This window comes from Oncorhynchus keta, chromosome 20, assembly GCF_023373465.1.
Source record: "Oncorhynchus keta strain PuntledgeMale-10-30-2019 chromosome 20, Oket_V2, whole genome shotgun sequence".
NCBI lineage: Eukaryota > Metazoa > Chordata > Actinopteri > Salmoniformes > Salmonidae > Oncorhynchus > Oncorhynchus keta.
Genome location: NC_068440.1, coordinates 33,507,501 through 33,535,253, shown reverse-complemented (window position 1 = coordinate 33,535,253; position 27,753 = coordinate 33,507,501). Strand labels below are relative to the sequence as shown.

Sequence of the window (27,753 nt, the reverse complement as noted above, 5' to 3'; positions counted from 1 at the left end):
AACAGGATGGCCACAACCCCACTTTTTTAGTTATGACTACACAGCACACCATAACGGTAAAAAGATGTACAAAATCTGAATATAGAATGGATAAATAGCCAATGGGATTTCAGATAGTCCTCAGCGATAGCAAAACAACTAGATAACATTTTGCCTTTTGTTTTTACAATAAATGAGAACGTTGTAAATAAAAAAAATAAACATTGGTAGTAATAACATTGGTAATAGGTGTGTATGTAGTGAGCATATTAGCACACTACACACCACACCTTATTCAAGGTTTCAAAGACCTCTCTGATGAGAGTAGGCCACCTGTCCTGTTGGGGGAGGACGCAGAGAGCTGTGGGTTGGCAGCGCACTACATTGCTGCCTGCCATAAGATGAGGGACAGTGTCTGACAGACCAATCAACCTGTACATGTCCTCTACTGTATACTTATTGTTATTGTTGAATGTAAGGTTATTTTGACACTTAGTTATTGTTGTTACTGTTGTCCCGTTGACAATTTTGATTCTTATTATTTTCAGATTGTAAATATCCAAAATAAGCTTTGGCAATATGTACATTGTTACGTCATGCCAATAAAGCAAATTGAATTGAGAGAGAGGCTGTGTCCCAATTAATTATGTCCCAATTATCTCTCCTTCCTCCCAAAGTGTTCATTTGTTCACTCATTTGAAAGGAAATTACTGGTAGAATAAAAATTGTAGAAACTCCCACTAGCCCACGTCTCCACCAATCCAATGCTTAGATTTGTGGGAAAATGTGATATTATTGGGACACACCCAGAGACAGGGATTAACAGAAAGTTTAACGTCACATTTTGACATCCTACCTTGTGGTCGTCGGCCATCTTCCGTCCGGCCCACATCTCCTTAACCATGATGTGCCAGAGGTCAACCTCCGACTTCAGGTTGACCTCAAACGTCTCTTTCCTCAGGGTGGTCTTGATCTTCAGAGAGGGGATCCTCAGCAGCAGGAAGGGAGCCGAGGAGATCTTCACCTCCTGAGGTACAACAGCCAACTGGTTATTCACAATTCACTACCTGTTATTTTAGCAGGGAGTCCCATTGAGACCAAGGTCTCCTTTTCAAGGGAGCCCTGCATCTCAACAACTTAACCAACCACTCGGCAGGTCCCGGGTCAGTTTGTGCTGTATAGCCAACTACTACGGTTGTAAAGACCACTGATCTGGGACCAGGCTTATTTTGTTCACCTAACACCACCTTTGATCCGGGACCCGTATTTCTAATAGAATACTTGGTAACACTTTGTATAACAGCACATAAAGCCGTGTGAGTGTATCTATAGTGTCTCATGATGCTCCCACAGTGCATTGTAACACTAGCTATAAGTAAGCATAGCATTAATAGTTATGATAACGGTACATGACATACACTGTGTTAGGGACTAGATCGCGTCATTTACATTCGCTGTATAATAAAGCATAGATTACCCATCTATAAGCACATCAAACATGACTGTCTATTTTATAGCTTAATGTATTCACATTGTAATCTCTATCAAAAAAAGTAGAGTATCATGAATGATATATGGTATATCACAGAAAGTGTAGTAGGAATGTAGATGCGGAAGGTCGTAACTCACCTCAATGTCTCTGAACTTGGTGATCTCCACGTACCCGGGTCGTCCTACTGTCAGCAGGAACAGCCGTCTCTGGGTCATGGCGATCTTGCCCACGCCGTGGCTGGTCTTGACCGAAGAGGACAGCTTGAAGACACACTCGTTAGCCTCCAGGTGCTCCAGGACTGAGGCCGGCAGGGCCACTTCCTGAGCCTCGGCCTCCGTCTCCTTCCAGAAGGTGTAGAACACTCTGAAGAGTTCTGGATCCACCTGTTTTTGCTGGCCTGCAGGGGGCAGTCTGGAGTTAGGCTTCAACAATTCCTGAAACTGCCCTTTCTTTATTTATTTCAGCAATTTTGCAACCAATAGAGGGGCAGTTTAAATTTACTGTACTTCACAATGATTTCATAAAGTTGCCTCTGGTGGGATTCTAGGTGTTCCATTCAAAACAAAAGGCAATAGGTGCGCTAGCATGGAACAGAGAAGCTAGCAGGGCTGGGGGAGGAGTCACAGGAACAATGATACACAGCCCTGTTTTGGTTGGCTGGTGAAGCAAGTCCATGGTGCGTGGGTTCACAGGGGCAAGAGACTAAACGCACACTCCACGACTCCTACTAAACGCACACTCCACGACTCCTACTAAACGCACACTCCACGACGCCTACTAAACGCACACTCCACGACGCCTACTAAACGCACACTCCACGACTCCTACTAAACGCACACTCCACGACTCCTACTAAACGCACACTCCACGACTCCTACTAAACGCACACTCCACGACTCCTACTAAACACACACAGTAAGACTCCTACTAAACACACACAGTAAGACTCCTACTAAACACACACAGTAAGACTCCTACTAAACACACACAGTAAGACTCCTACTAAACACACACAGTAAGACTCCTACTAAACACACACAGTAAGACTCCTACTAAACACACACAGTAAGACTCCTACTAAACACACACAGTAAGACTCCTACTAAACACACACAGTAAGACTCCTACTAAACACACACAGTAAGACTCCTACTAAACACACACAGCAAGACTCCTACTAAACACACACAGCAAGACTCCTACTAAACACACACAGCAAGACTCCTACTAAACACACACAGCAAGACTCCTACTAAACACACACAGCAAGACTCCTACTAAACACACACAGTAAGACTCCTACTAAACACACACAGTAAGACTCCTACTAAACACACACAGCAAGACTCCTACTAAACACACACAGCAAGACTCCTACTAAACACACACAGCAAGACTCCTACTAAACACACACAGCAAGACTCCTACTAAACACACACAGTAAGACTCCTACTAAACACACACAGTAAGACCAGGGATGTTCTCTGTTTAGTGAGTCTGTCAGATCAGAGGCAGTAGGGATGACCAGGGATGTTCTCTGTTTAGTGAGTCTGTCAGATCAGAGGCAGTAGGGATGACCAGGGATGTTCTCTGTTTGGTGAGTCTGTCAGATCAGAGGCAGTAGGGATGACCAGGGATGTTCTCTGTTTAGTGAGTCAGTCAGATCACAGACAGTAGGGATGACCAGGGATGTTCTCTATTTAGTGAGTCTGTCAGATCAGAGGCAGTAGGGATGACTAGGGATGTTCTCTGTTTGGTGAGTCTGTCAGATCAGAGGCAGTAGGGATGACCAGGGATGTTCTCTGTTTGGTGAGTCTGTCAGATCAGAGGCAGTAGGGATGACCAGGGATGTTCTCTGTTTGGTGAGTCTGTCAGATCAGAGGCAGTAGGGATGACCAGGGATGTTCTCTGTTTAGTGAGTCAGTCAGATCACAGACAGTAGGGATGACCAGGGATGTTCTCTATTTAGTGAGTCTGTCAGATCAGAGGCAGTAGAGATGACCAGGGATGTTCTCTTGATAAGTGTGTGAATTGGATATTTTTCCTGTCCTGCTAAGCATTCAAAATGTAATGAGTACTTTTGGGTGTCAGGGAAAATGAATGGAGTAAAAAGTACATAATTGTCTAAAGGAATGTAGCTAAATAAAAGTTGTCCAAAATAACAAATGGTTGTCCATAATAATTACTTTACACCACTGGTAAGATTGAGGGAAATTAAGCAGATTCAATTGACAGATGAATTAGCGTGGCCATTCACTACAGGTATTAAGGTATTAACACATTAATCACAGGGACCAGAGTGATTACGGAGTAGAGGCTAAGAATGATCAACTGGAGTAGGTTCATGATGAGTCCCACACAACAAGGGGTTACTGTAAAAATCAAGACAGACATTAAAACACATACCTTGGTGAAGACACCCTCCACCAAGAAAGAGACAACCCTCTCTCCTTTATCATTTCTCATCTTTAAGTCTGTGTGACTTCCTTACCCACAGTGAGAGCCTCAAACAGCCGGTGAATGGTCCCCTGGTCCTTGACAATCCCAGACTCCTGCACGTGCCTCACAAAGTCCTCCAACTGCATGTGCTTTTTCGGCAGCTGGAACCGCTTGACAGCTTCGTCGTCATGGCACGTCCGCTCCCTCTCGTGGTCCTTCTTCACCCGACTAATCAGGCGTTTGATCTCGGTTCGGCGGTTCGCTTGTGCCCGTTCCCCATCCTGTAGAGAGTCCACCAGGGCGTTGACCAGCTCGCCAGGGAAGATGTCCGTGTCCGTCTTGTAAAGGTTCTGAAAGTCTTCCAGTGCGTCCAGACGTTTACCGGCCACTGTGTTGACAAAGCCCCGGAGGTAGTGATAGCAGGCCAGGAGAGAGGAGTCCTCGAAGGCCACCCCGCTGATGGCCTTGTCCAGGAGGGTGATCATCTCCTGGTAGTAATTCTGGACGTAGTGGTATGCCAGCGGTGGAGGGAACTCAGGAAGCTTGAAGCATCTCACTGGCTTCTGGGGAGACTTCAGACCTATTAGGGTTCGATCACAAAACTTTCAAGAACTGTGAACAGCATTTTGTTTAGAGGAAACCTTAAAGCAGTTGGCCAATCGTCCTTGGTTGGTTCTTATAAGGTGGCAAACTCAATAGTAGTGGTCAACTACAACAGGGTTTCTCAACATAGGTTCTGGGGAATACCCCATGTGTGCAGGTCTTCACCGCAACCACTAAACACTCATCCTAAAACCACTCAATGTTCAGAAATCACAAAAGTTAACTATTAGCGTCGACAAGTACCGCACACCTGAACCTGCAAACTACCGCTGTTCACCTGGACCTACAAACTACCGCTGTCCACCTGAACCTACCGTTGTCCACCTGAACCTACAAAACTACCGTTGTCCACCTGAACCTACAAAACTACCGCTGTCCACCTGAACCTACCGCTGTCCACCTGAACCTACAAACTACCGCTGTCCACCTGAACCTACCGCTGTCCACCTGAACCTACAAACTACCCCTGTCCACCTGAACCTACAAACTACCGCTGTCCACCTGAACCTACAAACTACCGCTGTCCACCTGAACCTACAAACTACCGCTGTCCACCTGAACCTACAAACTACCGCTGTCCACCTGAACCTACCGCTGTCCACCTGAACCTACAAACTACCGCTGTCCACCTGAACCTACAAACTACCGCTGTCCACCTACCACTGTCCACCTGAACCTACAACCTACCGCTGTCCACCTACCACTGTCCACCTGAACCTACAACCTACCGCTGTCCACCTGAACCTACAACCTACCGCTGTCCACCTGAACCTACAACCTACCGCTGTCCACCTGAACCTACCGCTGTCCACCTGAACCTACAAACTACCGCTGTCCACCTACCACTGTCCACCTGAACCTACAAACTACCTCTGTCCACCTACCACTGTCCACCTGAACCTACAACCTACCACTGTCCACCTACCACTGTCCACCTGAACCTACAACCTACCTCTGTCCACCTACCACTGTCCACCTGAACCTACAACCTACCGCTGTCCACCTACCACTGTCCACCTGAACCTACAACCTACCACTGTCCACCTACCACTGTCCACCTGAACCTACAAACTACCTCTGTCCACCTGAACCTACAAACTACCACTGTCCACCTGAACCTACAAACTACCTCTGTCCACCTGAACCTACAAACTACCTCTGTCCACCTGAACCTACAAACTACCGCTGTCCACCTGAACCTACAAACTACCGCTGTCCACCTGAACCTACAAACTACCGCTGTCCACCTGAACCTACAACCTACCTCTGTCCACCTACCACTGTCCACCTGAACCTACAAACTACCGCTGTCCACCTGAACCTACAAACTACCGCTGTCCACCTGAACCTACAAACTACCGCTGTCCACCTGAACCTACAACCTACCGCTGTCCACCTGAACCTACAACCTACCGCTGTCCACCTGAACCTACAACCTACCGCTGTCCACCTGAACCTACAACCTACCGCTGTCCACCTACCACTGTCCACCTGAACCTACAACCTACCGCTGTCCACCTACCACTGTCCACCTGAACCTACAACCTACCACTGTCCATCTACCACTGTCCACCTGAACCTACAACCTACCTCTGTCCACCTACCGCTGTCCACCTGAACCTACCACTGTCCACCTACCACTGTCCACCTGAACCTACAAACTACCTCTGTCCACCTACCACTGTCCACCTGAACCTACAACCTACCTCTGTCCATCTACCACTGTCCACCTGAACCTACAACCTACCACTGTCCATCTACCACTGTCCACCTGAACCTACAACCTACCTCTGTCCACCTACCACTGTCCACCTGAACCTACAACCTACCGCTGTCCACCTGAACCTACCACTGTCCACCTACCACTGTCCACCTGAACCTACAAACTACCTCTGTCCACCTACCACTGTCCACCTGAACCTACAACCTACCACTGTCCATCTACCACTGTCCACCTGAACCTACAACCTACCTCTGTCCACCTACCACTGTCCACCTGAACCTACAACCTACCGCTGTCCACCTGAACCTACCACTGTCCACCTACCACTGTCCACCTGAACCTACAAACTACCTCTGTCCACCTACCACTGTCCACCTGAACCTACAACCTACCTCTGTCCACCTGAACCTACAACCTACCACTGTCCACCTACCACTGTCCACCTGAACCTACAACTGTCCACCTACCACTGTCCACCTGAACCTACAACCTACCTCTGTCCACCTGAACCTACAACCTACCTCTGTCCACCTACCGCTGTCCACCTGAACCTACAAACTACCACTGTCCACCTGAACCTACAAACTACCACTGTCCACCTGAACCTACAAACTACCTCTGTCCACCTGAACCTACAAACTACCTCTGTCCACCTGAACCTACAAACTACCTCTGTCCACCTGAACCTACAAACTACCTCTGTCCACCTACCACTGTCCACCTGAACCTACAAACTACCTCTGTCCACCTGAACCTACCGCTGTATCCCTGAACCTACAAACTACCTCTGTCCACCTACCACTGTCCACCTGAACCTACAACCTACCGCTGTCCACCTGAACCTACAAACTACCTCTGTCCACCTACCACTGTCCACCTGAACCTACAAACTACCTCTGTCCACCTGAACCTACCGCTGTATCCCTGAACCTACAAACTACCTCTGTCCACCTACCACTGTCCACCTGAACCTACAACCTACCGCTGTCCACCTGAACCTACAAACTACCTCTGTCCACCTACCGCTGTCCACCTGTATCTTCTTGAGGGAGTTCTGCATGAGGGGTCCCACTAGGGCGCCTACACCCTCCCCCAGGTTGGGCAGGCTGGCCCCCAGCCTCTTGCTGAGCCGGCTCTCTGGGCTGGTGTATTTACGGGCCATCTCCTGCATGGTGGGCCGCCGCGGAGACTCTGTCATGGACTTCAGCCTGGGGAAGAGGACAGAGGTGTAGGGAGAATTTCCCCCTAGTTGCTGATCTTTGGTCAGTTTAACATTTCCCCCACTAATGGTTAAGGTTAGGATTGGGGGATGGGAAGCCAATCCTAGATCTGTACCAAGGGGAAAGTTCACCTTGGATTTAGGATAGACATCAGGGGAAAGGCTGTGCTTATACCAGGAAGGGACCAACATGGGATATGTGTATGAAGATACAGCAGTGTTTCCATTCCTGGTCCTCAGTACCCAGACGGGTGACCTTTTCCTTTTTGCCTGCAGCACTTAACACCCCTGATTCTAGTTAAAGGATTGCTGATGAAACCAAATTAAAACCCTACTGAAACCCATTGCATTTGCAATAAAGGTCCAAATAAGCTTTTCTAGTTTAAAGGTAAATATTTATGTTAAACTCTTATCTTTCTTTCTCACCTGTACGTTTCTGTCCGAGTGCTCAGCTCCATGCGTGTAAACGCGTCCATCTTCCTGTTCAGACGATCCCGTAGGAACGAGTGGAAGATGTGTGTGTCCAACACCTGCAAAGAAGACAAAATACACTACGTTCACAATTGGATCACATGCTGGACAGGAAAAAAAAGGTGTGAAAAAGTTAAATATGTCCTAAATATTGTAGGTTGAAAGAGATGTACGTGTTACTGAACAGGCTCTAGTTGTACCTTCTTGAAAAATGGCTGGTCTGCTGGTTCTCTAGACCTGAAGAACTCTTCACTGTTGAAGACTCTGTGCTCATAGTTGAGGTGATGGTGGACTTCTCTGTGGGGGTGCAGTGGTGGTGGGGGGGTGAGGTTGAGAGTAATAGTCATTGGATTAAGCTTGCCTGTCCTGATATTGAACAGGAAATTGAAGTTGTATTGGTTGTCATAAAGCAGGATTTTGATTCATGCTACAACGTTTATTCACCGTGGGCACAGGATACAACCGGTGTAAATCAGTACAGTTACATTCTTACCTTGAGAGCTCTTTCCCAACAGTACAGTGATAATAATGTAGACAATAATAGAAAACTTTTATTTTTATTTTTTAACAATTTAATAGGTAATTTGGTCAGATGCTCAGTAACCATTTATGTTTACGTAGTCTGTCCACAAGAGATTGGTTTCATGCTGACCTGAAGATGTTGACGATGAGTTCCAGAGTGATGTTCTGGATGTGTGTGTTAAGTTTCCTCTGCCACTGCCTCCTCTGGGCCCTCTGGTCATTGATGTCTGTACTGGACCCCAGGTGACACACGTCCAGGTCATAGTGCATCTGGAGACCCTCCGCCCTGCACACACACACACGTAAAAATTATTCCGAAAACATGTGGAACTCATATTTGCATAAAACCCCCTTCCCCTATTTATATCAATCCATGTTGTTTGCAGAGCAGATGAACAGTAGCAATATGATCACATAGGACAGCAAACTAACTGGCTGCGTTTACATTGGCAGCCCAATTCTGATCTTTAACCCAATTATTGAAAAATCACTTGATCGGATTGGTCAAAAGACCAATGTGTGTGTGTAAACGTAGCAATCGAGTGTCTTGTCGTCTAGGTCATATTCATTAGGCACCAAACGTAAGAAAATAGAATGAAACATGGAGGGACAGTCTGAACTTGTCCAATAAGAAATGTTAATTTCTATTTTCCATTGAAGAACATTTAGCTACGTCGTGCCCTAATGAACATGTCCCAGATCCTTTCCTGTCCTACCGTGTTAGAAAACACTCTCTGGCCGCCAGCGGGACGTCCGGCAGGTCAACCCCGTCGGACGAGGAAGACGACACGATGCCATCATCAATGTTAACCAGAATCAGATCATCTGTTTCCTGTGAGGACAGGGGAAAGTAAAACAACACTCTGTCTCTCTTAGAGAACACGCTGTAATGGAGGAGAACAACAGACTAGGGTCAAGTCAACTCTGTCTCTCTTAGAGAACACGCTGTAATGGAGGAGAACAACAGCCTAGGGTCAAGTCAGCTCTGTCTCTCTTAGAGAACACGCTGTAATGGAGGAGAACAACAGACTAGGGTCAAGTCAGCTCTGTCTCTCTTAGAGAACACGCTGTAATGGAGGAGAACAACAGCCTAGGGTCAAGTCAGCTCTGTCTCTCTTAGAGAACACGCTGTAATGGAGGAGAACAACAACCTAGGGTCAAGTCAACTCTGTCTCTCTTAGAGAACACTCTGTAATGGAGGAGAACAACAGCCTAGGGTCAAGTCAACTCTGTCTCTCTTAGAGAACACGCTGTAATGGAGGAGAACAACAGCCTAGGGTCAAGTCAACTCTGTCTCTCTTAGAGAACACACTGTAATGGAGGAGAACAACAGACTAGGGTCAAGTCAGCTCTGTCTCTCTTAGAGAACACGCTGTAATGGAGGAGAACAACAGACTAGGGTCAAGTCAGCTCTGTCTCTCTTAGAGAACACTCTGTAATGGAGGAGAACAACAGACTAGGGTCAAGTCAGCTCTGTCTCTCTTAGAGAACACGCTGTAATGGAGGAGAACAACAGCCTAGGGTCAAGTCAGCTCTGTCTCTCTTAGAGAACACGCTGTAATGGAGGAGAACAACAGACTAGGGTCAAGTCAGCTCTGTCTCTCTTAGAGAACACGCTGTAATGGAGGAGAACAACAGACTAGGGTCAAGTCAGCTCTGTCTCTCTTAGAGAACACGCTGTAATGGAGGAGAACAACAGCCTAGGGGTCAAGTCAGCTCTGTCTCTCTTAGAGAACACGCTGTAATGGAGGAGAACAACAACCTAGGGTCAAGTCAGCTCTGTCTCTCTTAGAGAACACGCTGTAATGGAGGAGAACAACAGACTAGGGTCAAGTCAGCTCTGTCTCTCTTAGAGAACACGCTGTAATGGAGGAGAACAACAGCCTAGGGTCAAGTCAGCTCTGTCTCTCTTAGAGAACACGCTGTAATGGAGGAGAACAACAGACTAGGGTCAAGTCAGCTCTGTCTCTCTTAGAGAACACGCTGTAATGGAGGAGAACAACAGCCTAGGGTCAAGTCAGCTCTGTCTCTCTTAGAGAACACGCTGTAATGGAGGAGAACAACAGCCTAGGGTCAAGTCAGCTCTGTCTCTCTTAGAGAACACGCTGTAATGGAGGAGAACAACAGACTAGGGTCAAGTCAGCTCTGTCTCTCTTAGAGAACACTCTGTAATGGAGGAGAACAACAGACTAGGGTCAAGTCAGCTCTGTCTCTCTTAGAGAACACTCTGTAATGGAGGAGAACAACAGCCTAGGGTCAAGTCAGCTCTGTCTCTCTTAGAGAACACGCTGTAATGGAGGAGAACAACAGCCTAGGGTCAAGTCAGCTCTGTCTCTCTTAGAGAACACTCTGTAATGGAGGAGAACAACAGCCTAGGGTCAAGTCAGCTCTGTCTCTCTTAGAGAACACGCTGTAATGGAGGAGAACAACAGCCTAGGGTCAAGTCAGCTCTGTCTCTCTTAGAGAACACTCTGTAATGGAGGAGAACAACAGACTAGGGTCAAGTCAGCTCTGTCTCTCTTAGAGAACACTCTGTAATGGAGGAGAACAACAGACTAGGGTCAAGTCAGCTCTGTCTCTCTTAGAGAACACTCTGTAATGGAGGAGAACAACAGACTAGGGTCAAGTCAGCTCTGTCTCTCTTAGAGAACACTCTGTAATGGAGGAGAACAACAGACTAGGGTCAAGTCAGCTCTGTCTCTCTTAGAGAACACGCTGTAATGGAGGAGAACAACAGACTAGGGTCAAGTCAGCTCTGTCTCTCTTAGAGAACACGCTGTAATGGAGGAGAACAACAGCCTAGGGTCAAGTCAGCTCTGTCTCTCTTAGAGAACACGCTGTAATGGAGGAGAACAACAGCCTAGGGTCAAGTCAGCTCTGTCTCTCTTAGAGAACACGCTGTAATGGAGGAGAACAACAGCCTAGGGTCAAGTCAGCTCTGTCTCTCTTAGAGAACACTCTGTAATGGAGGAGAACAACAGACTAGGGTCAAGTCAGCTCTGTCTCTCTTAGAGAACACTCTGTAATGGAGGAGAACAACAACCTAGGGTCAAGTCAGCTCTGTCTCTCTTAGAGAACACTCTGTAATGGAGGAGAACAACAGCCTAGGGTCAAGTCAGCTCTGTCTCTCTTAGAGAACACTCTGTAATGGAGGAGAACAACAGCCTAGGGTCAAGTCAGCTCTGTCTCTCTTAGAGAACACTCTGTAATGGAGGAGAACAACAGACTAGGGTCAAGTCAGCTCTGTCTCTCTTAGAGAACACTCTGTAATGGAGGAGAACAACAGACTAGGGTCAAGTCAGCTCTGTCTCTCTTAGAGAACACTCTGTAATGGAGGAGAACAACAACCTAGGGTCAAGTCAGCTCTGTCTCTCTTAGAGAACACTCTGTAATGGAGGAGAACAACAGCCTAGGGTCAAGTCAACTCTGTCTCTCTTAGAGAACACGCTGTAATGGAGGAGAACAACAGCCTAGGGTCAAGTCAACTCTGTCTCTCTTAGAGAACACTCTGTAATGGAGGAGAACAACAACCTAGGGTCAAGTCAGCTCTGTCTCTCTAGAGAACACTCTGTAATGGAGGAGAACAACAGCCTAGGGTCAAGTCAGCTCTGTCTCTCATAGAGAACACGCTGTAATGGAGGAGAACAACAGCCTAGGGTCAAGTCAGCTCTGTCTCTCTTAGAGAACACGCTGTAATGGAGGAGAACAACAGCCTAGGGTCAAGTCAGCTCTGTCTCTCTTAGAGAACACGCTGTAATGGAGGAGAACAACAGCCTAGGGTCAAGTCAGCTCTGTCTCAGAGAACACTCTGTAATGGAGGAGAACAACAGACTAGGGTCAAGTCAGCTCTGTCTCTCTTAGAGAACACTCTGTAATGGAGGAGAACAACAACCTAGGGTCAAGTCAGCTCTGTCTCTCTTAGAGAACACTCTGTAATGGAGGAGAACAACAGCCTAGGGTCAAGTCAACTCTGTCTCTCTTAGAGAACACTCTGTAATGGAGGAGAACAACAGCCTAGGGTCAAGTCAGCTCTGTCTCTCTTAGAGAACACTCTGTAATGGAGGAGAACAACAACCTAGGGTCAAGTCAGCTCTGTCTCTCTTAGAGAACACTCTGTAATGGAGGAGAACAACAGCCTAGGGTCAAGTCAACTCTGTCTCTCTTAGAGAACACTCTGTAATGGAGGAGAACAACAGCCTAGGGTCAAGTCAGCTCTGTCTCTCTTAGAGAACACTCTGTAATGGAGGAGAACAACAGCCTAGGGTCAAGTCAACTCTGTCTCTCTTAGAGAACACACTGTAATGGAGGAGAACAACAGACTAGGGTCAAGTCAACTCTGTCTCTCTTAGAGAACACGCTGTAATGGAGGAGAACAACAGACTAGGGTCAAGTCAACTCTGTCTCTCTTAGAGAACACTCTGTAATGGAGGAGAACAACAGACTAGGGTCAAGTCAACTCTGTCTCTCTTAAAGAACACTCTGTAATGGAGGAGAACAACAGACTAGGGTCAAGTCAGGAAGGTCAGCTCAAATGAACTGGACATTCTGTTAACTTCTGTCCTGTATGTCAGTTAGGACATTGAACCACATGATCCTTTATACTATGTAACAGTAAGTAGAACATGCTGATAAATGATAAAAGACTGATAAATCAGTTTATAAAATGATAAATAAATCAGTGATACGAGGAACATTGTCAGACAGTGCTGGTGCTATTCTTATCGTGGATACCTCATGTAGGGGTTCAGGTAACAGCCAATGAGAAGAGAAGTTCATTGTCCATTAAAACAGAAATGTGTCTTTATGCACAATCCAACCCCCCCCCCCAAAAAAAAACACACACAAACTCAGCAATGCAGCACTCCTGGAGCAATTACAGATGGTCATGGGCACATCTTCCGCCCCAGGAAGGGGTCACTATCACTATAACGGTCACTACCTGATCAGGCTACAGTATTCTATTCTAGCACGGCCATGTACGCTAGTGATATCCATCCTTACCGCGGCCACCTCTTCATAATGGTGCAGATGACAGCCCATGAGGTAGGCGGTGGGCGCCATGAGGAAGTCCAGCATCTGGCTTGAGAGGACGGGGACGAAGGGGTGCTGCCACACCAGGGGGTGGATGAAGAGCATCAGGCTCTCTGCCAGCAGGGTGAGCCGGGCCCAGTCACAGGAAAACAGTACTACCCTCTGCTCTGTCAGCAGGCTGGTAATGATCTGATGAGATTCAGACAGACAAGACGGTAACGTTGATGTCAGTCCTGGCTTCAAATACATGTGTATTTTATTATTTGTTATTTAAATACTTATTTTCGGTGTATTTAAGTATTTTCTAATAATGTGGCCCGAATCAACTATTGAAAGGATTTTCTAATTATTTTCTTATTTATAGGCCTACTATTTGAAAGTTTTTTCGAAATACATTATTTCAAATGCCAAACAAACCTGGTTCAAATTCCTGGGATTATTTAAGTATTTGTATTAATACTGTGTATTTAAGTATTTCCAAATATATTCCCATATTCAACTACCTGTGTTTTTTTTAAATAAAAATCTAAATAATTACTTCCAAATGACTTTGAAAGTACTTGAAATATCCTACATCGTATTTGAACCCAGGTCTGATCGATATAGACATGTCTTTTACCATTCCAAACAGATGAACAGAAACATACTGTACATTTACACATTATCACATTCCCACAGTCTTAAAGTCTCTTTAATTGCATTGAAAGAAAATATAATGTAGTGGGTTAGGCAGTTTTGTGGCAGTATAATCCGGCTGTCTGTCCTCACTTGGAGGAGCTGTCGGGGTCTAAAGCACAGGAAAGGCAGATGGAGGTCGAGGTCAACAGCTGGCCGGTCCTTATCCTCCCGGGAGGGAAGCCCAATCTGGAGAGGCCTCAGACTAAACACCTGGGACAGAACAGGTAGAGGAACACAGATAGTTAAATGACACTATTTTAATGTTAGTCACTTACCAATACAACACATAGACATACAATAGACTGGGTGGAGCAGAGATTGGCTTTACAGTTCATCCTTAACATACTGTTAAATAATGCCAGTAAATCATAGAGAGGGACAAATGGCTCACCACATGCAGTTGCCCAGGTGGAGGTATGGGCACCAGTGCCAGCTTGGCTGAAAACTCCTTCACCCTCTCCTCAAAGTCCCCCATCCAGCTGGGCTTGAGCTGGGACAAGAGACTGAGCACACACCCGTTAGATGGACACCATGCAGTCAAAACACAACATACAGGTCAATAGGTGTCTAAGATGAGCTGAACTGATCCCTTTATAACAACGGCCCACATCTGGCCGTATTTACTGTGATAACCTGTAGTCTACTGTTTTGTATTCTCGTTCGGTATTTACTTAAAACACGAAAACCTAGAGGAATGAGAGGATGGTAAGAGGATGGTGAATTGTTCTCACCATGACAGGCAGTCCCTGAGAGCGTTGTAGTAAGGGTATTTAGAGATGACACAGATGCCGTACGCCGTGTAGAGACGGGACGACTTGGAGGACAACCGGTAGCCATTTTGGTGCCCACCATCCTGAGAGAACTGGGACCCAAGCAGACAACCAATCAGAGAGCAATGTTTTACATAGTGACCAATGACCTGATGTGGACAGTAATTGAAATGACAGTTCATGTGGCTGTAGACTGTATTTATATTCCATGTGTCCTTCTACTTTCCCATAGCAGCAAATGTACAAGTCTACAAATGTATTGAAAAAGAACATGGACCTAAAAGGGCCAATGTTCAAAATAAATCTTTGTTTTGCTGATGAACATGCTTATGTCCATTCATCTGTCTTCAAATGATAAACCACTCTTTATTGAAGAAGGTAAAGCATTCCAGTGGGCATGGATAAAGCTCAGCCGGTAAGCCATCCCACCTGTATAGGTCTGTAGTACTGCACCACTACAGCATGTGTCCTGTTCCCGAAGACATCAGTAAACACCAGGTAATGGTACGAGTCTTCTCTCTGCTCACTGGCTATCTGAAGACCCCCTGGCCAATGGAAGAAAGCAGACACAAGACCTCATATAAGAGGAATTATAAAACTGGGTGGTTCAAGCCCTGAATGCTGATTGGCCGAGTGCCGTGGTATATCAGACCGTATACCACGGGTATAACAAAACATTTGTTTTTACTGCTCTAATTACGTTGGTAACCAGTTTATAAAAATGGTTTTTATTTTACCTTTATTTAACCAGGCAAGTCAGTTAAGAACAAATTCTTATTTTCAATGACGGCCTAGGAACAGTGGGTTAACTGCCTGTTCAGGGGCAGAACGACAGATTTGTACCTTGTCGGCTCGGGGGTTTGAACTTGCAACCTTCCGGTTACTAGTCTAGCGCTCTAACCACTAGGCTACCCTTTGTGGTATATGGCCAATATACCACAGCTAAGGGCTGTGTCCAGGCACTCCGCATTGCGTCGTGCTTAAGAACAACCCCTAGCCGTGGTATATTGGCCATATACCACACCCCCTCGTGCCTTATTGCTTAATCGCACGACACATCCACCTTTGGTGATGAAGATGACAAATCTGGAGTTATGAACATACTCTTTTGAGCATTAATATGTAGTGCTATGGTGTAGTGTGTGTGTGGCTAGCCGAAATCACCACGCTGTGTCACCTGGGAAGCAGAGCTGAGGCAGGGCGATGAGGTCCAGGTCCTTGGGGACACTGATGTCCTCTGTGGTGCCACCCCATCCATCGCTACCCTTGGCTACCTCTCCATTAGCCGTACCAGGCCTCCCCCTCTTCTTCTTGATGAAGGAGCGCCTCCTCTGGATCCTGGTGAAGGCCGGGGCGTGACCCTGACCCTTGGTCTCGCTACTCACACTCTCTTTGTTCACAAAGGGTGGGGCGTGCACCTGCAGTACCTCCGTCTCCAACAGGGGGAGCTCTTTGATTTTACCCTGCTGGTGTGACTGGTAGGAAGGGGAAACATTACATGATATCATATACAGGCCCACATGTGATGCGTATGACTATGTGCCATATGATTGATACGATGTGGTGGAAGCCTAAGCCAACGAAAATCAATGTGTAGCAAAACCATACAGTGTAGTGAATCTGTACATTTCTGACATGATTTACTAAAGCTGGAAAGAGAGCAGGCAATGGGTTATTTAAAAAAAAAATGTATTTTACCTTTATTTAACTAGGCATGTCAGTTAAGAACAAATTCTTATTTTCAATGATGGAACAGTGGGTTAACTGCCTGTTCAGGGGCAGAACGACAGATTTGTGCCTTGTCAGCTCGGGGGTTTGAACTTGAAACCTTCTGGTTACTAGTCCAACGCTCTAACCACTAGGCTACCCTGCACGATTTGGAATCCGATCGCAGATTTGACAAGCAGAGAAGTAGGGGAAGATTTCATACCATAGAAACTTTTTCTCTAACCTGTTGCGTTAGTGGTCAAAAGGGCAGTTGTTTGGGAGAAGTTGGAAGAACACGATTGAGTCAGCAGTTCCTACCTGATAGAGTTCCCTGAGTGTACTGCTGACTGCTCCAACAACCACACAAGCCTCCAGTAGTCCAGAGGGAACATCTGCCATCAGAGCCTAGACGACAGCAGAGCCAGCCGGACACCACTGACACACACACACGGCCATTGTCTTCTTTTCTGAGTCCAACAGGTGGCGTCACTCCTACGCAAAACTCCTCCTGTACGACGTTAGTTCAAACAAATGTGGAATGAGTCGCACTGTCTGACGTAAGACAAATGGTGTTTGTTTACAGTCCATAGATCCAGAACAGAGTCAGAATGATAGGTCTCCTGCTTCTCCTCCTCTACCACTTTCTTCACTTCCACAGGACCCGTGTAGATCAGAATCACCTAGAGGAAAGGCCCATCTCAGTAGAATCATCTGAAACATGGCCTCAGGTCTAGGGAACGACAGATACAGACAGTGAGTTAGGTTAGTCATTCTATAAGTCACTAAGGCCTGATAGAAGTCAGCATATAGACCCTATAAACTAAGATCCTGCATGCCGGCCTCGTAATCATGAAAAACCCATCGTCATCCCATCAGATGTTGGGGCCTGATCACTCAGGCAGCTAACCAGAAACCGATCATTGACATGTTTAACATAAATCCCAAGCCCAGGGGTGGAAATAAAGTATCCAAAGTTACCGTAACTTATCTAAGTGAATCGTCAGGTTGACTTAGTTTTATTTTTTGGTCAACTGTAAAGCAACAGAAAGGTACGATTTGAACCTCATATAAACCACGTACAACATGTTCTCCATAACGTATTACTTTGCCTGCGTACTTTCCTGTTGTTGGCAATGGTAAAACTACAACAACTAATCAAGCAGAGATAGGACTTTACTGATGTAGGTTCCAGAAAGGAGCTGGTCTGGGAGTGAAGATTTCTACAGCGATAAGAGCTTTCTCTGAGTCTATTCTCAGAACAAGAATAGACTGATGAGTTTCAGAAGAAAGCTCTTTGTTTCTAGCCATTTTGAGCCTGTAAACCAACCCAGAAAGGCTGATGCTCCAGATACTCAATTAGTCTAAAGGAGGCCAGTTTTATTGCTTCTTTAAAATCAGGACAACAGTTTTCAGCTGTGCTAAAATCATTGCAAAAGGGTTTTCTAATGATCAATTAACCTTTTAAAATTATAAACTTGGATTAGCTAACACAGGAGTGATGATTGCTGATAACGGGCCTCTGTACGCCTATGTAGATATTCAGTAAAAAAAAATCTGCCGTTTTTCAGGAACAATAGTCATTTACAACATTAACAATGTCTACAGTGTATTTCTGATTAATTTGATGTTTTATTGGACAAAAAAAAAGTGCTTTTCTTTCAGAAACAAGGACATTTCTACGTTTCAACGGTAGTGTATATAAAAACGTATAACTAAAATATAATCTTTGCATAAGTATTTGTTTAGGCAAGCCTAAATTAGTTCAGGAGTAACATTTGACACATAATAAGTTACATGGACTCACTCTGTGTGAAATAATAGTTTAAAAAAAATAATGAACCCATCCTCTGTCCCCCATAACATCTGTAAGGTTTCAGTCAAGTACTGAATGTCAAGCACAGATTCAACTACAAAGACCAGGGAGCCTCATAAAGAAGGGCAGTGATTGGTAGATGGGTAATAATAACAAATCAGACATTGAATCTCTCTTTAAGTATGGTTAAGTTAATAATTATGCTGTGGATTATGTATTAAACCAACCAGACAACAACGATACAGTAGTCTTCCTGAAGTGAGGGGCAGGACAGGAAGGAAACTGCTCAGGGATGTTACCATGAGGCCATTGGTGATTTTAAAACATTGTTGTGACTTCACAATAATAACAGACTGCAAAGAAGAATACAAATATGCATCTTGTATACAACAGGGCACTAACGTAATACTGCAAAAAAACAAAGCAAAGATATACACTTTTTGGCCTAGATGCAAAGCCTTATTTTTGGGGCAAATCCAACACAACACATCACCGAGTAACTGACTCCTTATTTCCAAGAATGGTGGTGGCTGCATCATGATATGGGTATGCTTGAAAAATCAGCAAATACAGTGGAGTTTTTCAGGATGAAAAGAAATGGGATTTAGCTAAGCATAGGCAAAATCCTAGAGGAAACCTGAATCAATCTGCTTAACACCAGAGACTGGAAGAGGAATTCACCTTTCAGCAGAATAATAACCTACAACACAAGGCCACATCTACACTGGAGTTGCTTATCAAGAACACAGTGAATGTTCCTGAGTGACCAAGTTCACTTAAATCTGCTTTAAAATATATGGCAAGACTTGAAAATGGCTGTCTAGACATGATCCCCAACATCTTGACAGAGAATTTAGCAAATAATAAATGGGCAAATATTGCACAAATCTGTGTGTGCAAAGCCCTTATAGCCTCCCCAAGAAGACTCACAGCTGTCATCGATGACAAAGGTGTTTCCAACATGTATTGACTCAGGGAGCTGAATACTTACGCAACGATTATATTTCAGCATATTTCATTTGTATTCATCTTTAAAATATGTTTGAATATTTCTTCCACTTTGACAGAGTATTCATTGTCGATTGTTGACGAAAAAATTACAATTAAATACATTTTAATCTCACTTTGTAACACAATCAAATGTAAAGAAATCCAAACATACTTCCGGAAGTTACCATGAATTACTTAGTGAGATTTATTTGCTTTGTTGACACAGTTCAGATATCATCCTGTCATAACTGGCATTTTGTCTGCATGCAGTGCTCATAGTCTTTATTTAACATGTAAATAATTATATTCCTAATACTACATATGACCTATTTGGTCAAAAAGTTTAACTCAAAAGATAAAAACACAAGACACAACAAAGTTGCCTAGAGTAAGTAGGATTGTGTGATTTATAAAGGCCAAGCAGTTTGCTTTTCTCCCCAAAAGGCACATCTGTTTCTTATCATCAGTGCAGCTGCAGTGGTGCTTACAGCAGGTCTATGAAATTCCTGCCCAACATTTTGGACCAGTGAGTAGCCCAACCTTGTGTAATGGAAAACACTAGGAGTAATGTTATTCTCTCTCAAAATCCACAGGGGGGGCTTTAACAGTTCTGCCTGTACACAATTATTCAAGGTGCAGTTCAGAATAGCAATCCATCCAAATGTTACAGTAACTCCACAATAATGGCAGAGTGAACAGAATACAAATATAGAAATATTCCAAAACATGCATCTTGAATACATAGAGAGGATGTTGTAAAGTCACGTGCACTGTTACTACACTACATGACACCAACGATGGGCTTTAAAATGTGATTTTCCAGAAATAAACGAGCCGATGAAACCACAGACATCTAGTCTGTACCCTGCTCTGGCAGAACCCGGTTCTCCCGGCCGGTGGTCACACTGGTCATTCCAGTTCAAAACCTCAGGTCCGTCGCAAGTCTGCGCCTCGTGGATCTTATTGATAGGGTGCCATTTATAGTCTAACGACAGGTAGACTGATCTTTGTCCTAATCTATAAACGCATGTTGACTTCTCATTTAAACTACAGAACACAAAAGAGGAAAGGTGATGACAGTATAGGTAGGGGACAGCGTCAGCTGTATTCAATTTTGACACGGTCTTGACACTTTAAATGGCATTGTTGTGACAAGAAGGTTTGAATCTTAAATTTTTAAAAAGTGGTCCGATTGTTTTAAACCTGACATATAGCTTGCTCTCTTATGACACTTTTAGAAAATACAAGACATCACCAACCTCTATTCAATCGGCTATTTTCCATCAGGTACCTTCGTTGGTGAAATAATGAAGGTGTCAAATGTAACTTTATTGTCGATAAAGCGCACACGAAGCTCCACACAGTACGCGTCTGACCTGACCACTCCACTCACCGGATAAGACCAGAGCAGTGGAGCAAATATCACATTTCAACCGTTGTCGGCTCCATACAACTTCCTGGTAAAAAGGCGGCTCATAGCCTACACAGATTCCAATTACATTCAGGACTAAAAAGAATCAAACGCAGATAACACATTAAAAGCATATTAGTTCAACTGTATTGCGATTCAATTATGATTTATATTGTCGCCTACAACTACAATCATGTTACAAATAAAACGACTATAAAAGTATAGTACTGCTGGTTACAATATGTAGTTAAATGCTGCCATCCAGCGGCTGAGAGAAACATCCATGAAACGCAGAACCCTTTCCAGGGGTGAGAAATGTAACGCGAGAAGAACACCACGAGGTGGGAACATTGTATAAGAGACTGTTGTCAACATTCCCAGACGAGTGGCCCTTTTTGTGCACAAGGTCTCATTTGTGCATTATGTTTAGATCATGTCCAAGACACAGTGGGCGTATGGTACTTAAGTAAAATACTTAAAAGTACTAATTACGTTTTTTTGGGGGGGTATCTGTACTAAAAAATTGACCACTTTTGCTTCACTACATTCCTAAAGAAAATTCTGTACTTTTTACTCCATACATTTTCCCTGACACTCAAAAGTACTTGTTACATTTTGAATGCTTAGCAGGACAGGAAAATGGTCTAATTCACACACTTATCAAGAGAACATCCCTGGTCATCTCTACTGCCTCTGATCTGACAGACTCACTAAACAGAGAACATCCCTGGTCATCTCTACTGCCTCTGATCTAACTGACTCACTAAACAGAGAACATCCCTGGTCATCTCTACTGCCTGTGATCTGACTGACTCACTAAACAGAGAACATCCCTGGTCATCCCTACTGCCTGTGATCTGACTGACTCACTAAACAGAGAACATCCCTGGTCATCCCTACTGTCTGTGATCTGACTGACTCACTAAACAGAGAACATCCCTGGTCATCCCTACTGTCTGTGATCTGACTGACTCACTAAACAGAGAACATCCCTGGTCATCCCTACTGTCTGTGATCTGACTGACTCACTAAACAGAGAACATCCCTGGTCATCCCTACTGCCTCTGATCTGGAGGACTCACTAAACAGAGAACATCCCTGGTCATCCCTACTGCCTCTGATCTGGTAGACTCACTAAACACATGCATCATTTGTAAATGATGTGTGAGTGTTGGAGTGTGCCCCAGGCTATCTGTAAAATAAATAAAACAAGAAAATGGTGCCATCTGGTTTGCTTGATATAAGGAATTTGAAATTATTTATACTTTTACCTTTGATGCTTAAATATATCTAAAACAAATACTTTTAGACTTTTACTTAAGTAGGATTTTACTGGGTGACTTTAACTTTGACTTGAGTCGTTTTCTACTCAAGTATGACAACCGAGTACTTTTTCCACCACTGGTAAGACATAGTATTGCAGTCTGGTAGATTTCCAGTCATTTAAATGAATCAAATACCCCCCTTGGTTCAGAAATAGTATGTGATTTATGTAGCTTAGGCCAGCAACTGTTTCACCTTATCATGAACAGGATCTTACAGAGTGTGGCTTTAACTGAAAGAGGAAGCTGTGGTTAGCTCAGCGTAGATGACCTGTGGTTTGACCCGAGGTGGAATGGTGATGTGTGATATGGTGTGAAGGTGTAGCTATTCCCTCTCCAGTTTATCATTCATTGTATAACCCTGATAAAGTCATCATTAAAGTTTGTCGCTGAATGCACTGATAGCCTTCGTGTCTTCTTCGTCTACCAAGATCTTCAGACTGTACGCTGGTTTTCCTCATATTGACCTAAAAACAAACCACCCTCTAACGTTAATATGACTCTATATTACAGGTGTAGAGTATTTCATAGATGATGGCAGTTTATTAACATAGTTACAGAGCTAATATTTTGTTTCCAAAAGGTAATATATGAGTGCAATACAACAATAAAGCGACAGAAGCCCTTGAGGTTTTTCTTTTTAAAGGTGCATTCAATACAGTGTTCTTCCATGGTTCTCCATATGAAGGCTCGAGCATATTTACACAATGTATATACAGTCCTTATAGAAAAACAGCTAATACAAATATTCCGCTTTTTTATAGCAGCAAAATAAACTAAAATAGTATTTACACTGACTGCAAATACTGTTTTTCCCCATTCTTTAAGCAATATCAGTGATAAATTCATTACATAAAATACTATATGCAACTCTCATTGTCCTAAAATAAAATGACCTTATAAAAGTATTTTTTAAATAATCAGAGATGAATGATAGCATTCTCCTATCAAAAGAAAAGAGGGAAATTGAATTAGTTTAATTATCAAATTGAATTATACTTATTCAAAAACACATTTCTGTCTGAAAAGTTAACAAATGAAATATTGGTATTGCAGTGTGACCTCAATCTTCTAAAAGAAAGTGAATTGAAAAGCAGATGACACGCTCACACACGTGTTTCAAACACATTCCAGTCCTCCGATCACTGTAACATACAATGTGTTACTGTAAATATATATCTGTATTTATATATGTTTTAATTAAATAAAGTGAAAGCATCAATTTAACATGAAAAGAGCTATATATATATATTTATATATAAAACATATCCAGTACTTTTTCTTTTGCAAGTTTTTTCTTTTCTTTTCTTCAAACTTTGTATGTGCAAGTTCTGTGCAGACCCTCTACCCATCACAAAACAACACATATTTTACATTCATGACTTTAACATTGTCACCTGATGGAATCAAGGAAATGCAAACTCCCAGCAGGCCTTTCAACATAGGCCACTATGTCAACATTCCAGAGTCAACAGCTAGAGGTTCAGGGAAACTATCATACACTTCCTTGCATCTTAGAAACACTCAAGTTGCACTTCAAGTATTCAACAAGGCATGGTTCTTCTCTAAAAAACCTAACCAATACTATGCTTATTTAGCTACGAATACATGGTTGTTGTTTTTCATACAGTACAACTATGATTCACATACATACAGCCATGCATTAAAAAAGTTCACCCCACCCCAGAAACTTAACACTTCCACCCTTGCTTACAGAGGCAGAAAACATTATTGCAACAATCGTCTGATTTGTCAAATACTTCATGCTCTCTGTTTGTTTACACTTCAAGTTTGGTTTGAATCTCCTCTTGACACTCTGAAAAGATTTCAGCTTTTTGTTTTTCAGTTCGACACATTAATGAAGGTTAAATTACACGTTCACAAATCTTCCTCTACTGATTAACACGTATCCTTAACAAGAGACAGAGCGATGTAGTCTGTAACTTCAATATAATAAACACATAGGAGAAGGAAGCCATATCTCATATACAGTAAGTATTTGTGTAGAAACACAGCCAACCTGGATGTAGTAATTGGGTAGTCCCAGCTCTATAGCCCTAAGGCTCTGATCTGACCTCCTGGGGCCTGTCACAGCAGAGACACATGGGCCTGTAAAGCCATAACCAGCATGCTCAACACAACAGACAGACTAGAGCCATAATGAGTTCCACAGTAGAGCTCTACTCCCTTCACTAGTTTCAACACTCAGTCTACCATGTCGTCTATAGAAGAATGCAACTGAGCCCCCATTCTGGCTCAGGGTGCATGTAGGCCATGCAGAGCCAACATGGTGTGTTAACATTTAGCTAAGGCCGCTTCAGATAACAGCACAACTCGCCACAAGGCCCAAACCATGCAGCAACTAGGTGTTACATGTAAATGCACTACAAGTGAGAAGATATAACTCTTTTCTATTTTTTACCCCATTTTCTCCCCAATTTCGTGCTATTCAATTGGTAGTTACAGTCTTGTCTCATCGCTGCAACTCCTGTACAGACTCAGGAGAGGCAAAGGTCGAGAGCCGTGCGTCCTCCAAAACACAACCCAACCAAGCCACGCTGCTTCTTGACACAATGCCCACTTAACCCAGAAGCCAACAGCACCAATGTGTCGGAAGAAACACCGTGAACCTGGCGCCACAGGAGTCGCTAGTGCGCCATGGGACAAGGACATCCCTGCCGGCCAAACCCTCCCGTAACCCGGACGATGCTGGGCCAATTGTGTGACGCTCCATGGGTCTCCCGGTCGCGGCCGGCTGCGACAGAGCCTGGATTCTACCCCAGAATCTCTAGTGGCACAGCTAGCACTGTGATGCAGTACCTTAGACCACTGCGCCACTCGGGAGGCCCCTGGATATGAACTCTTCTATCAAGACCCATTACTTCAGTTAGAAAAATAAAAGGAAGACCAATATGGTAGGAAAATAATCAACTTGAATTCCTGCACAGTTTAAGTTCTGCCTAAGTGCTCCTCCCCCAAAACTCAGACTTACACCCCCCCACTCCATGAGCAGGCACTCCCACATTTGACAAACATCTAGCTAGTATTAGTTACATCCTCAAACAAACGTCAGCAGCTGAAATTGTGCAGCGAGTGACACAATCCATTAACAATGCAATTGAAACAAGACAAAGAGAACGAATTGAAGCCTGAAATCTGTTTCACCTCTGTGAGACAGAAGAGCTTCCAAGCTCCTTACAGTTCTCCTCAACTTCTGTCCTCCGTTTGGTATGCAATTCTCCGTAACTCCAATGCAGCATTGAGATTCTTTCTCATTTCCCAAAAGTGTTTCTGTTCTCCGTCAACGGTGAGGCCCTTGTGATCTCAGAAGGATATATTCTGAAAGGTGGAAAATAGGATCCTTACTATAAATTACTAAAGAGGATAAAGATATATTTGTGTGGATCAGTATTTCCCCAAACTCGCTCCTGGGTACTACAAGGGGTGCCCGTTTTGGTTTTTGATCTAGCACTACACAGCTGATTCAAATAATCAAAGCCTGATGATGAATTCATTATTTGAATCAGCTGTGTAGTGCTAGGGCAAAAAACAAAACAGGCACCCCTTGTGGTCCCCAGGAGCGAGTTTGGTAAATGCTTGTGTACAGTTGATATAGTGTAACTCAGGTGTGTTAAACTCATTCCATGGAGGGTCGAGTGTCTGGCATTTTTAGTTTTCCCTTTCTATTTAGACCTAGACAACCAGGTGAGGGGGAGTTCTTTACTAATTAGTGACCTAAATGTATCAATCAAGTACAAGGAAGGAGCGAAAACCAGCAGACACTCGGCTCTGTGTGGAATGAGTTTGACACATGGTGTAACTGGTCTTATTACAATTTAGTATGTCAAAACAGTTAGAAATTCAATAATTAGGAGAACTGATTGATTTACCAAACAATGCCTTCCGCCCCCTCCTCTCCTAACTGAGAAATCACCTCCTTATATATGTGCAGTTTCCTCTTAAAGCCACTAAAAACCTTTTAAGTCCAAAAAGTAATACATCAACCCTGTAAATGATACCGGGCCTGGCCCATTTGGTGATAACAATGTCCTTCTGCAACATAATGTCAAAAATATATAGAGGAAAGTAAACTAAATAATCGTGTTCAATCAAAAGAGCAATTTTCTGCATTTTCAAATGCTTCACTTATTAGAAGAATATAATATTTCTTAGAGACTCTTCATCTTTTCCTTCATCTTGACCCTTGAATGGAAGTGAGAGTGAAGTGCATGTCTTTTTCCAGAGATCCCAGCTTAGCGCGTGAACATCGGTCGCATGTTTATCTACCGTCCCCTGATCTGTCCTGTCCAGTTGGACCGCCTCGATCGCGGCCCCTGGTGGCCCTGAGAGGGAGAGACGCCTGTCCTCTCCTCGCCACACCACAGTCCTTAGAGTGTGACGAGCGAGAGACAGGCCCCAAATTAAATGAAATACAAGTCAAAACCTTAACACATCATGGCCCATGTGTGTCTTTGAGAAAGAGGTCGGTCAAGCCCATGCCATTAGCAGATTATTGGGTGGAAATGGCCCGGTTGTAAAAAAAGGAATGTCGGTTTTTATTTTTTGATGATCATTGCATTGCTATGGTTACAGTAAGCTCCGACCTTTCCAGTTAATTGGCGATCACATCAAATTACAGAGTGGACTCGCACTGCACTTTACACGTAGTGGTGGCACCTTTCTTTGTCAGTTTTAGAACACTGGGTTTCTCCGTGACGCTGTTATCGGACACGGGCCCTGTTAGAGCCTTCTGCTCGCCCTTGGCCTCCGCGTCGCCGTGACTTGGGTAGATGACCAGGAACCAGGCGGTGAGGAAACCCAGGAAGGAGCCGCCGGACGCCACCATGGGGATGACCCGCACACTACCCGTGGCATCCACTGCTGCGCCCAGCGCCGACGCCACCAGAATCTGGGAGATGTACACCTGGCACGACAGGATGGCACAGTCGATGCCGAAGCCCCGCTTGGAATTCCCCGGGCTGTGGTGGATGTACTGGGAGAGAGGGAGGGGAGAGGTGAGAGGGAGAAGAGGGAAGAGTGAGGGAGACAAGAGAGAGGGAGAGAAGAGAGAGGTAGAGAGGGATAGTGGAGAGAGGGATAGTAGAGAGCAGCGAGGGAGAGTAGAGAGCAGCGAGAAGAGAGAGGGAGAGAAGAGAGAGGGAGAGTAGAGAGCAGCGAGAAGAGAGAGGGAGAGAAGAGAGAGGGAGAGTAGAGAGGGGAGTGAGGGAGAGTAGAGAGAGGGAGAGAAGAGAGAAGAGAGAGGGAGAGAAGAGAGAGGGAGAGAAGAGATAAGAGAGAGGGAGAGAAGAGAGAGGGAGAGTAGAGAGGGAAGTGAGGGAGAGTAGAGAGAGGAAGAGAAGAGATAAGAGAGAGGGAGAGAAGAGAGAGAAGAGAGAGGAAGAGAAGAGAGAAGAGAGAGAAGAGAGAGGGATAGTAGAGAGAGGGAGAGTAGAGAGAGGGAGAGAAGAGAGAGGGAGAGAAGAGATAAGAGAGAGGGAGAGAAGAGAGAGAAGAGAGAGAAGAGAAGAGAGAAGAGAGAGAAGAGAGAGAGGGATAGTAGAGAGAGGGAGAGAAGAGAGAGGG

General features: G+C 44.4%; 2 protein-coding genes across 4 annotated transcripts in view; both read right to left on the bottom strand.

The window, feature by feature from the left end:
- LOC118373873 (DENN domain-containing protein 3-like) overlaps positions 1-21,122 on the bottom strand; it is a 36,242-nt gene extending 15,120 nt beyond the window's left edge. Inside the window, exons 1-20 of the mRNA XM_052473151.1 lie at positions 20,697-21,122; positions 16,953-17,364; positions 16,105-16,402; positions 15,357-15,472; positions 14,889-15,019; positions 14,549-14,660; positions 14,248-14,367; positions 13,450-13,668; positions 9,165-9,280; positions 8,579-8,734; positions 8,127-8,223; positions 7,882-7,985; positions 7,229-7,444; positions 6,799-6,943; positions 5,548-5,669; positions 5,106-5,115; positions 4,808-4,823; positions 3,963-4,490; positions 1,609-1,868; positions 836-1,006 (exon numbers count right to left, since the gene is read on the bottom strand). Of these exons, the coding sequence (XP_052329111.1) occupies positions 836-1,006; positions 1,609-1,868; positions 3,963-4,490; positions 4,808-4,823; positions 5,106-5,115; positions 5,548-5,669; positions 6,799-6,943; positions 7,229-7,444; positions 7,882-7,985; positions 8,127-8,223; positions 8,579-8,734; positions 9,165-9,280; positions 13,450-13,668; positions 14,248-14,367; positions 14,549-14,660; positions 14,889-15,019; positions 15,357-15,472; positions 16,105-16,402; positions 16,953-17,033 (3,018 nt within the window). The 5' untranslated portion in view covers positions 17,034-17,364; positions 20,697-21,122. The remainder of the gene's footprint in view (positions 1-835; positions 1,007-1,608; positions 1,869-3,962; positions 4,491-4,807; positions 4,824-5,105; positions 5,116-5,547; positions 5,670-6,798; positions 6,944-7,228; positions 7,445-7,881; positions 7,986-8,126; positions 8,224-8,578; positions 8,735-9,164; positions 9,281-13,449; positions 13,669-14,247; positions 14,368-14,548; positions 14,661-14,888; positions 15,020-15,356; positions 15,473-16,104; positions 16,403-16,952; positions 17,365-20,696) is intronic.
- A 1,564-nt stretch (positions 21,123-22,686) lies between these two features.
- The window catches only part of LOC118373872 (solute carrier family 45 member 4-like), a 71,447-nt gene continuing 66,380 nt past the window's right edge, over positions 22,687-27,753 (bottom strand). For 2 of the 3 annotated variants that reach the window (XM_035760139.2, XM_035760140.2), the window contains one exon: positions 22,687-27,163. In XM_035760139.2, coding sequence (XP_035616032.1) covers positions 26,804-27,163 — 360 coding nt within the window. In that variant the 3' untranslated portion in view covers positions 22,687-26,803. The remainder of the gene's footprint in view (positions 27,164-27,753) is intronic. The other variant, XR_004823500.2, reaches the window with a different exon arrangement.